The 12,978-nt window shown below is 42.0% G+C and overlaps 1 protein-coding gene across 1 annotated transcript in view; it reads left to right on the top strand.

Moving 5' to 3' along the window:
• Window positions 1–12,978, top strand: part of mst1rb (macrophage stimulating 1 receptor b) — a 203,679-nt gene that overhangs the window by 129,008 nt on the left and 61,693 nt on the right. The window contains exon 4 of the mRNA XM_034167302.1: window positions 960–1,082. Within this exon, the coding sequence (XP_034023193.1) occupies window positions 960–1,082 (123 nt within the window). The remainder of the gene's footprint in view (window positions 1–959; window positions 1,083–12,978) is intronic.

A 12,978-nucleotide genomic window follows, 5' to 3' on the forward strand; every position in this document is an offset into this window, starting at 1 on the left:
CAATGTAGAGAAATGATCATTTTCCTGACAAACACCCCCAAAAACAACAGCCACTCTGAAGGACCGATAAGGGAATCGTTAAGCAGAAAGGTTATTGATGTCGGTGGATCGAATCATTTCTTATCGATACCCGAAAGGAACCCGTTCTCGATACCCATCCCTACTGGCGACAGACGCTAGAGCACATGGATTTTAGCCACATGGTTATAGCGCAGAGTGGGACATAGTGATGCAGGTTACATTGGCATTAACTTACACAGTGTTGCATGATCAATGCAGACACTCAGAAATCTGATTCAAACTCATTCCCTGTGAATCGTTTGGGGATGCATTTCATATTTTCTCACAATAATCTTATTTAACACAGAAAACACCACAACTAAATTTATAGTTGACTGTTTTTAAGGAATGAAACCTCAACTGCCAAAATAAAATTACAAGTGACATTTATCATGTCTCTCTGAGTAATACGTAGATAATGTAAGTAGCAAGTCCTGTGCATGCCTTTCCACTGCAGCCCCCATGCACACCCACGCATGGCAGCCAACACCAGTCAGCACCACAGTGCATGGTCAGGGTGTGGACAGTTCTGTGGACAGTGGACAGCAGCCATGGACAGCCACTGACAGATAAAACATACACAAATGATTCTCATTCTATGTCACATCCTGTCTTGTGTGGAAAGCAAGAGAATATATTAACATCACATTAATATTAATATCACATCATTAATATCACATTACCACCCTCTGTCATGTGCGAAATTATTCTTAGTAAATCACCTGCAAAAAGTTCACCAACCCAACACACAGGTTGGAAAGCCCACGCAATTTAGCACTCAGTATATGGGATCTGAGTGCATCGAGTCTCAAATGTTTTTGTTCCTTACTTTTTGTCTGTCCTGAATTAGGGGTCGTGAATCACTGTTACTAATTGTGTGTGTTTTGTCTGTATGAAAGCTTGTGTTGACCAGATCCAGCCCGGTTATCTTTGCTAATTACTCTTTGGTGGAGAATGAAAGGGTCTCATCCATTGCTGCTGTCTATTCATCAGAGTATCTCCTCTTCGTGGTTGGAGACAAGGTACACGAGCACTCATCTGTCCTTCGTGCTTCATACGTACATGATATGAGGCAACTAGAGGCTTTGGAAATACAATTATCTGAAAGCGATGTTCTTAAAGGGATCATGTCTTCAAAATGGCATTTTATCTACATTTTACATTTAAATATGGATGCGGTTTCATGATAAACATAACTAAAATCATTCAAGTGTTAGTGTGCAGTTAGAAACACCCCCACTATTAACTCAATTTAGGCATTAATGGAGCTGTTGGCCTCAAGGTTACAGTAACAAACTTGTGACCTGAGTATGCTCATATCTGTCAGAGAGGAAAAACGCTAAGGGTCCCAAATTGCTTCAGGTGTGCAGTTGAGTGTGTGAATGTGAGGCGTCAGTGTAAACTGCTTTGAGCATCTGCATCAGATGGAAAAGCGCTACAGGAACATCTCAAAATTTCAAATATCATGGAAAAGTAAAATTTTTGTCAGATATTTCAGAAAGGCACTGCTATGCTGTTGTTGTACTTTCGGCTGCTCCCATTTTGGTTCAGGGTCTCCACAGCGGATACAGCCAGATCCGCATTGGTATTTGGCACAGATTTTACGCTGGATGTCCATCCTGATGCAACTCCAGTTTTACCTGGAGAAACACAGACAGCCGCTGGTGTTCCAAAGAAGGCCTTCCATTCAAGTACTAACCAGGTCCTGCTCTGCTTAGCTTCTGAGATCTGACGGGAATAGGCTCATACTTTTTTGTTTTAAATTTTTTTAGGACATCAAAGAACAAAACAAAAATTCAAGCTTTGTATATTGAAATTTCAAAAATTCTGTCCTTTAAATTCACAGTGAAAAGTAATCTCTACATCATGAATTTAAAGAAATAAAACTCTAAAAGCCAAAATGATTGTGTGAATAAGTAAGTGCCCCCTTTAAACAACACATACAAACCATCACTTTTACATCCAGTCTTCTTCAGACAAGTCAGGGGATGGATACATAAACATTTCCAAGATACTGAATATGTCTTGGACTTTATTTACATAAATTATGTCGATATAGAAACAGTATGGTACTCTATGGTATATCTGTGTGGAGCAGACAGTTCTCAAAAATTAAGGGACTGTGCAAGAAGGAGACGAGTGAAGAAAGCCACCAAGACACCCAGACAACCCTGAGCAAGTTATAGGCTTCTATGGCTGCGACTGGAAAAATTATGCCTAGTGCAAGTTTTGAATTTTGCATCACTACTCATAGCTTCATAGTGGAGTATGAATGTGGGAAATATTAAAGGATTATTAACCTTGCTTGCTCGGCCTGTATGGGAAAATATCAGACCGAGGTGTAAGTAAAAAAACCCCGCAGAGGTCTGATATTCCTGTACAGACCGAGCAAACGAGGTTAATAATTCATTCATTAATGGCTATTTTATATACATACACACACACACACACACATATATATATATATATATATATAAACAGAAAAACTTACGGTATCGCCCAAAAGCTGTTGACCGTGTTGGGCTCATAGTCAGACCTGTTCACTTTCTTCACCTCCATGAAGAACTTGCTAACAGATGGTCCGGTCGTTAGCTGGTAAGCTTTCTCAGTATTTTGTCAATGCCGTTTATGGAGTATGTTCATGTCTGACTTGGTTTTTCTAATCATGTTTTTAGCTTTCTGGTTTGTAACAAATGGGATACGCGTTCCGGACTGATTGTCAAGGTAACCAATTGGATATGGGAAAATATCGGACCGGAAATAAACCAATCAGAGCGCGCGTAGTGTCGCAGCCACATAATAATACAACATAATTCCCACATTCATGGCTGGAAGTATCTTGTAAGATGATTTAAAGTGTATCAACCATTTCTGAACATTAGTTGGACCTCTTATGTGCCTGCTTCACTCCTGTCATTACGATGGATAATTTAAGTCCATAGTACAGTGAGTGATACAAGCCAAAGGGTACTGTAGTAGGTTAATGGAACCAATGATTTAGCTTATTTAGTACACTTTCTTACCTTTAGAGGTTCTGAATTAAATTGGAAATAGTAAGTGGACTGTATTTCTTCATCACCACCTAAAGCAGATGCTCAGTGCACTTTACAATGAGGTCTCATATTCACCCATTCACTTAGACGGATGTCCGCATGCTCCCATGCATGCCGGGAGTAACTTGAGGATTAGGGATGTTGCCTAACAGACGTTAGTGAGTTTCTTGTCTGGTGGGGAATCAAGCCAAGGAGGCTTTAATCACACATCAGAGATTTCAAAACACATTCACACACCTGGATTAAAAAAAGGTAATTTATTAGATTTTTTTCCCACCCACACAGACAACACAGCAGACTCACCATCTCATTTCTTCAGTGCAGGTGTAAAAATCCTGTGCTATGCATCACAAATGGAGAAAATCATACGCACACAGTTGCATGTTAAGAAATGTGAAGTCATGGACAAAATTTACACATCTGCAAATAAATTCATGCAATGAGAGTTGCACACCTGTAGAACATTTTCTCGCAAACACATTTTAATGTACTTTTTGACATGGATGTTTTTCCCAATACTCACAGTGGTGGGCACAGTTCCACTAACTGCTAATTAGCAATGCTAACTTTTTTGTTAGCAGATTAGCTTTTCAGCTAACTTCAAAAACCATCAGCGGACCAATTAGCTTCCAATAGATTTAGTTCCGATAACTTTTAGACCGCTAACATTTTTTTTTTATATATTGAAATGGTGAAAAACATTTTTAAACTCTGTTGGCTCAGCAGAAGCGGCCTGGCTGCCAAGCTGCCACAAAATCAATAAATAAAATAAAATAAAATAAAAGTCATTATCCTTAACAGCATACAATGGGCCAGCCATGAGGCAGACGTCTTGAAAAGGAAAGCAGGTTTGAATTATGGTTTTGATTTATACATCACATTAATCCAGATAGAATAACTACATTAATGTCAACTCTGTTATTTGTACAAAGTGAAAATATGACACATACGAGTATCTTTTAATTTTAAAAAAATGCACAAATTCTGAAGTTTTGAACATAACATACACAGATGCCCAAATGGATTATGGGTAAACTGAGCCTCCACTCACATTGGTTGATTCATTCATTCTATGTAAAAAAACAACACAAGTTACTCTAATGTGTCTTGGTGTTTACAAATAAATGTGGGGATAATGACTCTTCCTTACAGCAGTGGGCAGGGTGCACAAAGACAGAAGTGCAGATTCACTGGCTATGTTTGGGTTTGTGATCACCTTTGATTCAATCAAAATTGGCTTGTTAGTAGCTGAGAGTGTATTGGAGACAGTACTTAAAGTTAGCGGTTAGCTGTAGCTTCGGATAAATTTCTTGATGTTTTATCGGCTTAGCGCTATAAAAGATAACTTTTCAGTTAGCGGATTAGCAGTTATTGAAGCTAACATTTTGGTTAGCTGTGCCCACCATTGCATAAACACACACAGACACACACACACACACACACACACACACACACACACACACACACACACACACACACACACACACACACACACACACACACACACACACACACACACACACACACATAGTGATCAGTCACTAAGTACACAGTAAAATCACTAGCATTAAATTAACACTGCCAGTGAACATATGGATGGATGGATGGATGGATGGATGGATGGATGGATGGATGGATGGATGGATGGATGGATGGATGGATGGATGGATGGATGGATGGACAAGATTTATTGTAATTGTCATTACAAGTGCAACAACAATGAGATTACGTCCACACTCACATTTCCACAGACAAACAGCAATTAATCCACAATTATTACTTGTTTACCATAATAATAGCACACATACGTGGGCTGTCCGTAAAGTATCGGTCCTTTTTATTTTTTTTTAAAACTATATGGATTTCATTCATATGTTTTTATGTCAGGCAAGTTTGAACCCTCGTGCGATTGCGTGAGTTTTTCCACGCCTGTCGGTGATGTCATTCGCCTGTGAGCATGCCTTGGGAAGGAGTGGTCCCGCCCCTCGTCGGAATTTCATTGTCTGGAAATGGCGGAATGAAAAGGACTTTTTTTCCATCAGATTTTTTTCAGAAGCTGTTAGAAACTGGCACCTGGAAACCATTCGAAAAATTGATCTGGTTTTCGATGAAAATTTTGCAGGCTTCACAGAGAATAAGGACTGTTAACTGTTGCTTTAAGGACCCCTTTAAGGATGCTTGGCATACTGCGCTCTGAGCTGCGACAACGCGGCACAAAACACCGTATCATTTCTAAACGGATGGCTCTGTGGATACGAGATGTCGTGTGCTCTTTCTCCGGTAATCACAAGAGCTGGACATCAGCCATTTTCCGGCCTATCTCGGCTTTCAATGCTTACCAGTCCAGTAAGTATCAGAGAAATTGTGGAGAGCTAGACATGTCCAAACTTGTCCACTGACACGCCGAAACGGAGGTGTTCTTTGTCTCGCTCATCAAGCGAATCGGTCGTGACGCGTGTCGTGACGCGGCGTTCCATGACAAAATCTTTGGTTAAAAGTGAAATCTGCCAGAAAATGGCTGATGTCCAGCTCTTGTGATTACCGGAGAAAGAGCGCACAACGTCTCGTATCCACAGAGCCATCCGTTTAGAAATGATACGGTGTTTGTGCCGCATTGTCGCAGCTTGGAGCGCGGTGCGCCAAGCGTCCTTTAAAGGGGTCCTTAAAGCGACAGTTAACAGTCCTTATTCTCTGTGAAGCCCGCAAAATTTTCACCAAAAGCCAGATACATTTTTCGAATGGTTTCCAGGTGCCAGTCTCTAACAGCTTCTGAAAAAAATCTGATGGAAAAAAAGTCCTTTTCATTCCGCCATTTCCAGACAATGACGAGGGGGCGGGACCACTCCTTCCCAAGGTGTGCTCACAGGTGACTGACGTCACCGACAGGCGTGGAAAAACTCACGCATGCGCACCAGGGTTCAAACTTGCCTGACATAAAAACATATGAATGAAATCCATATAGTTTTTAAAAAAATAAAAAGGACCGATACTTTACGGACAGCCCACGTATACATTTGACATTGTTTATGTGCACTAAACTTGAAACAGTCCATTTTCCAAATTGATGTGAGTGTGTGGTAGCTGCTGCAACAGGAGTCACGCTGCCGCTAGCTTGGGGGGAACGGGGACCTGCCGCAGCTAAAACCGCGCAGCCCCTGGAGGGGAAAGGGGTGGCATGAGCGGTGGCCGGGATGGGTTGTGTGATGGGGGCAGGAGGGGAGGTAGAAGGGAAAGTGGAGCATGCTTCAGTCTTTCCATGTGTGAGTCTGTCTGTCCTTGTGTACTGGAGTAAGAGAGATAAGGAGGCAGCCAATCTTCCCAAGGCCGTAGAAATTCTTCTGGAGGAAAAACAATGGGGATTTTATCCTTGAAAGGCTGATAAGCCTGCTGTGTTTGTGGTTGAGCAGTTAAAAACACTTTTCCAGCTTCACATGAACAAACCACTCTGAAATCTTCACCTTCTCCTGCAAGGCACGCATTTGCTCCGAGATGTTATCCAATTTGCTTTTGAGTTCAAGGGTTAACGCAGTCTGAGAATGCATCACCTTGCCCAACTCATTAATCATGACGGACAAGCGAGGGGTCGTGGTTTTGGTGGTAGCCGTCTTGCCAGTCATCTGGTAGGTCAGTGCAGCACATAAGACAATAAGTACCAGCCCTCCTACTATGAATCCAAATATGAATAAATCCTCAACGTCCTCCACAGAGAAAGGCGCAAAGCATGCTACCCGCCAAGTCTCCCAGGCGTCGAGAACATAGCCCACACGGTAAGTTCCATCCGGGCACGCAGGGTCCCCTGGCCCTGATCTTCTTGTAGAAAAAATGGTGTCAATAGCGTTCCGAGACCAGCTGATCAATTCTATGATTAATCCAATATAGTTTGAAGAATTCACAGTCTGGTGAAGTAGGGACTTTGAAGTTTGGAGCAGAGATAGAGGAGAGAGGAGGAGATGCGACCGCCCTCACCGGAGTCCCAAGCTGACCCACTCTGGCGAGAGTAGGACCATATGTACACTGGCAGTGTTAATTTAATGCTGTCAGTGTTAGTTTTACACTGGTGATTTTACTGTGTACATTCTCCCCTGCAAATCTCACCTTTACTCCCTCAAACATACCTCTGGTCATTGTGGTCATATAATTAAATCTTTGTCTCATTTGACTTTACCACATTCCACTAGAAAAATGTTTTATTTTTTTGCCCATGTGGTGAGTTTCAAAATTTAGACCCTGGTCAGACTGGGGTTGGCAACCCATCTTGAGTGGGACTTGGGATGAGTCTGGCTCAAACCAGATAGGTTTTAGTTTTTTTGTTTTTTTTGAAAACTGAACAGCGCAAATCAGATTTAAGCCCGATTGTTTTCATGTTATGTTCACATCCCTCTCTCCCACCCACCCACACTCTCTCTCTCTCTCTCTCTCTCTCTCTCTCTCTCTCTCTCTCTCTCTCTCTCTCTCTCTCTCTCTCTCTCTCAGACATATCTCTTTCATCTTGAGTCAGATTGAATTTGGATGCATGTGTAGGATGATTCAGATTCGAAAAACAGGTCTGAATGCTGTCCGGCTAGAAAGCAATCTGAATTGAATCCAGCACAAGCTGGATTCCCAACCCCAGTCTGAATGGGGACTTAGTCAAGCTTTAAGTTGTTGATTTTATAGCAAGGGCTTCCATCTTGGATGGCAGCCTCTCAGTACATTGTATATGTATATGTATATACTGGCCTTGGATGGGTGTGTAACCTGCATTGGACTGGATTCCTGTTTAGTGGGAGACACAGAATCTTATCTGCTTGTTCCATCCACAGAATCTGTGGATAAACACTGGCACCATTGTGCCGAAAGGCCTATATAGGACTTGCTTCTTATTATATACAGTAGTGTTCAGAATAATAGTGGTGCTATGTGATTAAAAAGATTAATCCAGGTTTTGAGTACATTTCTTATTGTTACATGGGAAACAAGGTACCAGTAGATTCAGTAGATTCTTACAAATCCAACAAGACCAAGCATTCATGATATGCACACTCTTAAGGCTATGAAATTGGGGTATTAGTAAAAAAAAAAAAAAGTAGAAAAGGGGGTGTTCACAATAATAGTAGCATCTGCTGTTGACGCTACAAACTCAAAACTGTTATGTTCAAACTGCTTTTATAGCAATCCTGTGACTCACTAAACTAGTATTTAGTTGTATAACCACAGTTTTTCATGATTTCTTCACATCTGCGAGGCATTCATTTTGTTGGTTTGGAACCAAGATTTTGCTCATTTACTAGTGTGCTTGGGGTCATTGTCTTGTTGAAACACCCATTTCAAGGGCATGTCCTCTTCAGCATAAGGCAACATGACCTCTTCAAATATTTTGACATATCCAAACTGATCCATGATACCTGGTATGTGATATATAGGCCCAACACCATAGTAGGAGAAACATGCCCATATCATGATGCTTGCACCACCATGCTTCACTGTCTTCACTGTGAACTGTGGCTTGGATTCAGAGTTTGGGGGTTGTCTCACAAACTGTCTGCAGCCCTTGGACCCAAAAAGAACAATTTTACTCTCATCAGTCCACAAAATATTCCTCCATTTCTCTTTAGGTCAGTTGATGTGTTCTTTGGCAAATTGTAACCTCTTCTTTTATTTAACAGAGGGACTTTGCGGGGGATTCTTGCAAATAAATTAGCTTCACACAGGCGTCTTCTAACTGTCACAGCACTGACAGGTAACTCCAGACTGTCTTTGATCATCCTGGAGCTGATCAATGGGTGAGCCTTTGCCATTCTGGTTATTCTTCGACCCATTTTGATGGTTGTTTTCCGTTTTGGTTTCTCTGGTTTCGTTTGCATCTCTGTTTTGTTTGTCCATTTTAAAGCATTGGAGGTCATTGTAGATGAACAGCCTATAATTTCTTTGCACCTGCGTATACGTTTTCCCCTCTCCAATCAACTTTTTAATCAAACTACGCTGTTCTTCTGAACAATGTCTTGAATGTCCCATTTTCCTCAGGCTTTCAAAGAGAACAGCATGTTCAACAGGTGCTGGCTTCATCCTTAAACAGGGGACACCTGATTCACACCTGTTAGTTCCACAAAATTGACGAACTCACTGACTGAATGCCACACTACTATTATTGTGAACACCCCCTTTTCTACTTTTTTTACTAATGGCCCAATTTCATAGCCTTAAGAGTGTGCATATCATGAATGCTTGGTCTTGTTGGATTTGTGAGAATCTACTGAATCTACTCCCATGTAACAATAAGAAATATACTCAAAAACTGGATTAATCTTTTTAGTCACATAGCACTACTATTATTCTGAACACTACTGTACAACACTTTGATGGGGAAACATAGAGCTCAGGCTACTGATTTCTGTTCCAACACAAATATATCTGTTCGTCCGTCCATCCATCCATCCATCCATCCATCCATCCATCCATCCATCCATCCATCCATCCATCCATCCATCCATCCATCCATCCATCCATCCATCCATCCATCCATCCATCCATCCATCCATCCATCCATCCATCCATCCATCCATTTTCTGAACCTGCTTTTGCTAGTTAAACATCACAAACAGTGTTTGTGCATGCTTAAAGCAAACAGTCTTTATTTTGTTATGCTGGACTTAATTGGTCTGATATCTGTTCAAAATATTGCTTGTCTTTATACTTTGTTTCTAGATTCCATACCATATATTCAATTTAATTTAATTTATACGGCACCAAGGCACTTCACAAGAGCAGGTTCCAACACCAACTGCTCCAGCTCAGTTGAGCAGCTACCCTCTCTGGCCACCACAACAACAAATAATCATTCAATTTTAAACAGTTGACATAAGCAATACAAATACAAGGAATACGTACTTGAATGAATGAATGAATGGATTCTAGTATGAATATGCAAAGTGTAACCTAATGGTTTGTACGCTTTGACAGACAATTTCAGTTTTCCATTGAAAAAAGAACAGGACATCAGCAGATAATGTATATATTTATGAAAAAGATGAGCCCATCACTGACCTTCAGATGGTCTTAAAGCAGGTGTGCAATAGTTAAAGCTGTTTGGGGAAAATGTAACATTGTGCGCAGAAAACACTTTTAACTCTTAATATTGCTAAATGTATCTCAAGATGTTTTCTTACCTTCTGCCATGTGCATGCTGGGATAGGATATGACCTGCACAATCAATAATTCATGCACTCAGTCATTTTCCATACCCCACTTATTCCATTCTAGGATCATGTGAGGGCTGGAGCTTGTCCCAGCAGTCATTGGGCGAGAAGCGGGGTACACCCTTGACAGGACACAGTCAATAATTGGGCAAAGAAAATGAACAAAAAGGATGACTACAATGATGATGATGATGATGATGATGATGAAATTTGGTAAAGGGCAGATGTTAGAGGTGGTCATTAGGGCAGTCATTATGATTTTGTGTATGCTGAGGAAGGGCAGGATTTTTTTCATTCCCCAAACAGTGCACATTCAGGGGTCGGCAGTGCTCTACCGGAGTAGTACAGTTTCAATGTTATTGTCTGTCCATCTATGTTTTATCAATTATGTATCTATCAATTATGTATGTGTGAAAACAATACGTCGTTTGGTGAAATAGGGATGTGAAGTCAAATTGTGTGACAAGAAACTATTGAAACTACATTTTAGAATGCTAAACGTCTGGTAATTTTAGTAGCGTTCACTTTGGCACTCAGAGCAGCCGTTCAAGTGCCTGGTGGGAGAATGACTCGGATTAGTTTGCATCTTTGGCTTCACATATTAATTATTAAACAATAATTAAGAGTCATTTCCAACCGGATTTACATGAGCCTCATATTTAAATTCTTATAGCTAAAGTAGATGAGAACAACTCAGAATTTTATTGCAATGCAGAAACTACGAGGTCTGTCAATAAAGTATAGGTCCTTTTTATTTTTTTCAAAAACTATATGGATTTCATTCATATGTTTTTATGTCAGACATGCTTGAACCCTCGTGCGCATGCTTGAGTTTTTCCACGCCTGTCGGTGACGTCATTCGCCTGTGAGCACTCCTTGTGGGAGGAGTCATCCAGCCCCTCGTCGGAATTCCTTTGTCTAAGAAGTTGCTGAGAGACTGGCGCTTTGTTTGATCAAAATTTTTTCTAAACCTGTGAGACACATCGAAGTGGACACGGTTCGAAAAATTAAGATGGTTTTCGGTGAAAATTTTAACGGCTGATGAGAGATTTTGAGGTGATACTGTCGCTTTAAGGACTTCCTGTTGTATGGCTGTGGGGGCCTGGCTGCCTTTTTGTTTCTGTCTTTTGTCCTGTCTTTTGTTTTTCCTTCCAGGTGGCTTGCATTTGGGACTGAGTGGCTGTGTAGCTGAGTTTATCAGGACCTCACCCTGATCACCTGAGGCTGATCACCTGCGGCTCGTCAGGACTCACAGCTGTGGTGCATCTACATGGATTGGAACATGGTGGCATTTAAGACTGGAGTACACAGTGTGTATTTGCCAGAGACTCGACCTTGTGACCAGACGGGTGAGATCGTCGTCTCGGAGCCATCTCATCATCAGTGGATGCAGAGAACGTCCAGGTTTGATGCATGGTCTGTGAAAGAGGAGGGGGTGAGGTCTCATGCTCGTCAGCACACTTCCTGAGGTACGTTAGATTTTGTGACTAACATTTATACAGTCAGTAAATGTGGTGTCCCTCACACCTTATTATATTGAGCTGTATGTTGGTCGTGTAATCAGCTTCCTCTGCAGTGGAGTTTTGTGAACTGGGTGTTCCATGCCTGCAGGGTGGGAAGCTGATTAGTAATTAAGCCAGGAAGTGTTTGCTGTTTGTGCACCTTTGAGTGTTCTCTCTGTGTGTTGAGTGTGGACTCACATAATGATTCCTTCTTTCACAGACTCGGTTTGTCGCGGCCACCTGGGGGGTGTCGGTGGGGTCCTTGGGTCCGGGTTGGTTCTGGCTCCGGACCATTGGTGCTGCTGGGAGCGCACCGCAAAACCACCACGCCAGACCGCGCACTTTTATATTTTTTCACAGCACTGTTATGTTTATTAAACTCTGTTATCCTTTGTACCGTGCTCTGCTTATTTTATACTGGGTCCTTCAAACGCTGGTCGGTTCTCTGGGCTGCGTCCGACACATAACACTTCCCACGGAGCGAGACATCGTGCAGCACTCCCAGGCGCCGTCATCAGCCTGTTTCAAGCTGAAAACCTCCACATTTCAGGCTCTATTGATCCAGGATGTCGTGAGAGAACAGAGAAGTTTCAGAAGAAGTTGGTTTCAGCATTTTATCTGGATATTCCACTGTTAAAGGAGATTTTTTTAATGAAAGACGTGCGGGCGGATTGCAGCGTCGGCTCGCAGCCGCCGCGACGCTCCGCCACAGGAAAAACACCTCCGTTGGAAGCCTTAAGGATGAGTTGGAACATGTCCAGCTGTTAAACAATTTCTCATATACTCACTCCACTGAAAGCCATCAAAAGCCGCCTGGATTTTACAAATGGTTATCAACATAGAGGTGTTTTTCCTGTGCCACTGCACCGCGCCGGCTGCGTCCCGACGCGCGTACCCGTCCACACGTCTTTCATTAAAAAAATCTCCTTTAACAGTGGAATATCCGGATAAAATGCTGAAACCGACTTCTTCTGAAACTTCTCTGTTCTCTCACGACGTCCTGGATCAATAGAGCCTGAAATGTGGAGGTTTTCAGCTTGAAACAGGCTGACGATGGCGCCTGAGAGCGCTGCGCGACGTCTCGCACCGTGGGAAGTCCTTAAAGCGACAGTATCACCTCAAAATCTCTCATCAGCCGTTAAAATTTTCACCGAAAACCAGCTTAATTTTTCGAACTGTGTCCACTTC

This window comes from Thalassophryne amazonica, chromosome 3 (genome assembly GCF_902500255.1).
Source record: "Thalassophryne amazonica chromosome 3, fThaAma1.1, whole genome shotgun sequence".
Classification (NCBI taxonomy): Eukaryota; Metazoa; Chordata; class Actinopteri; order Batrachoidiformes; family Batrachoididae; genus Thalassophryne; species Thalassophryne amazonica.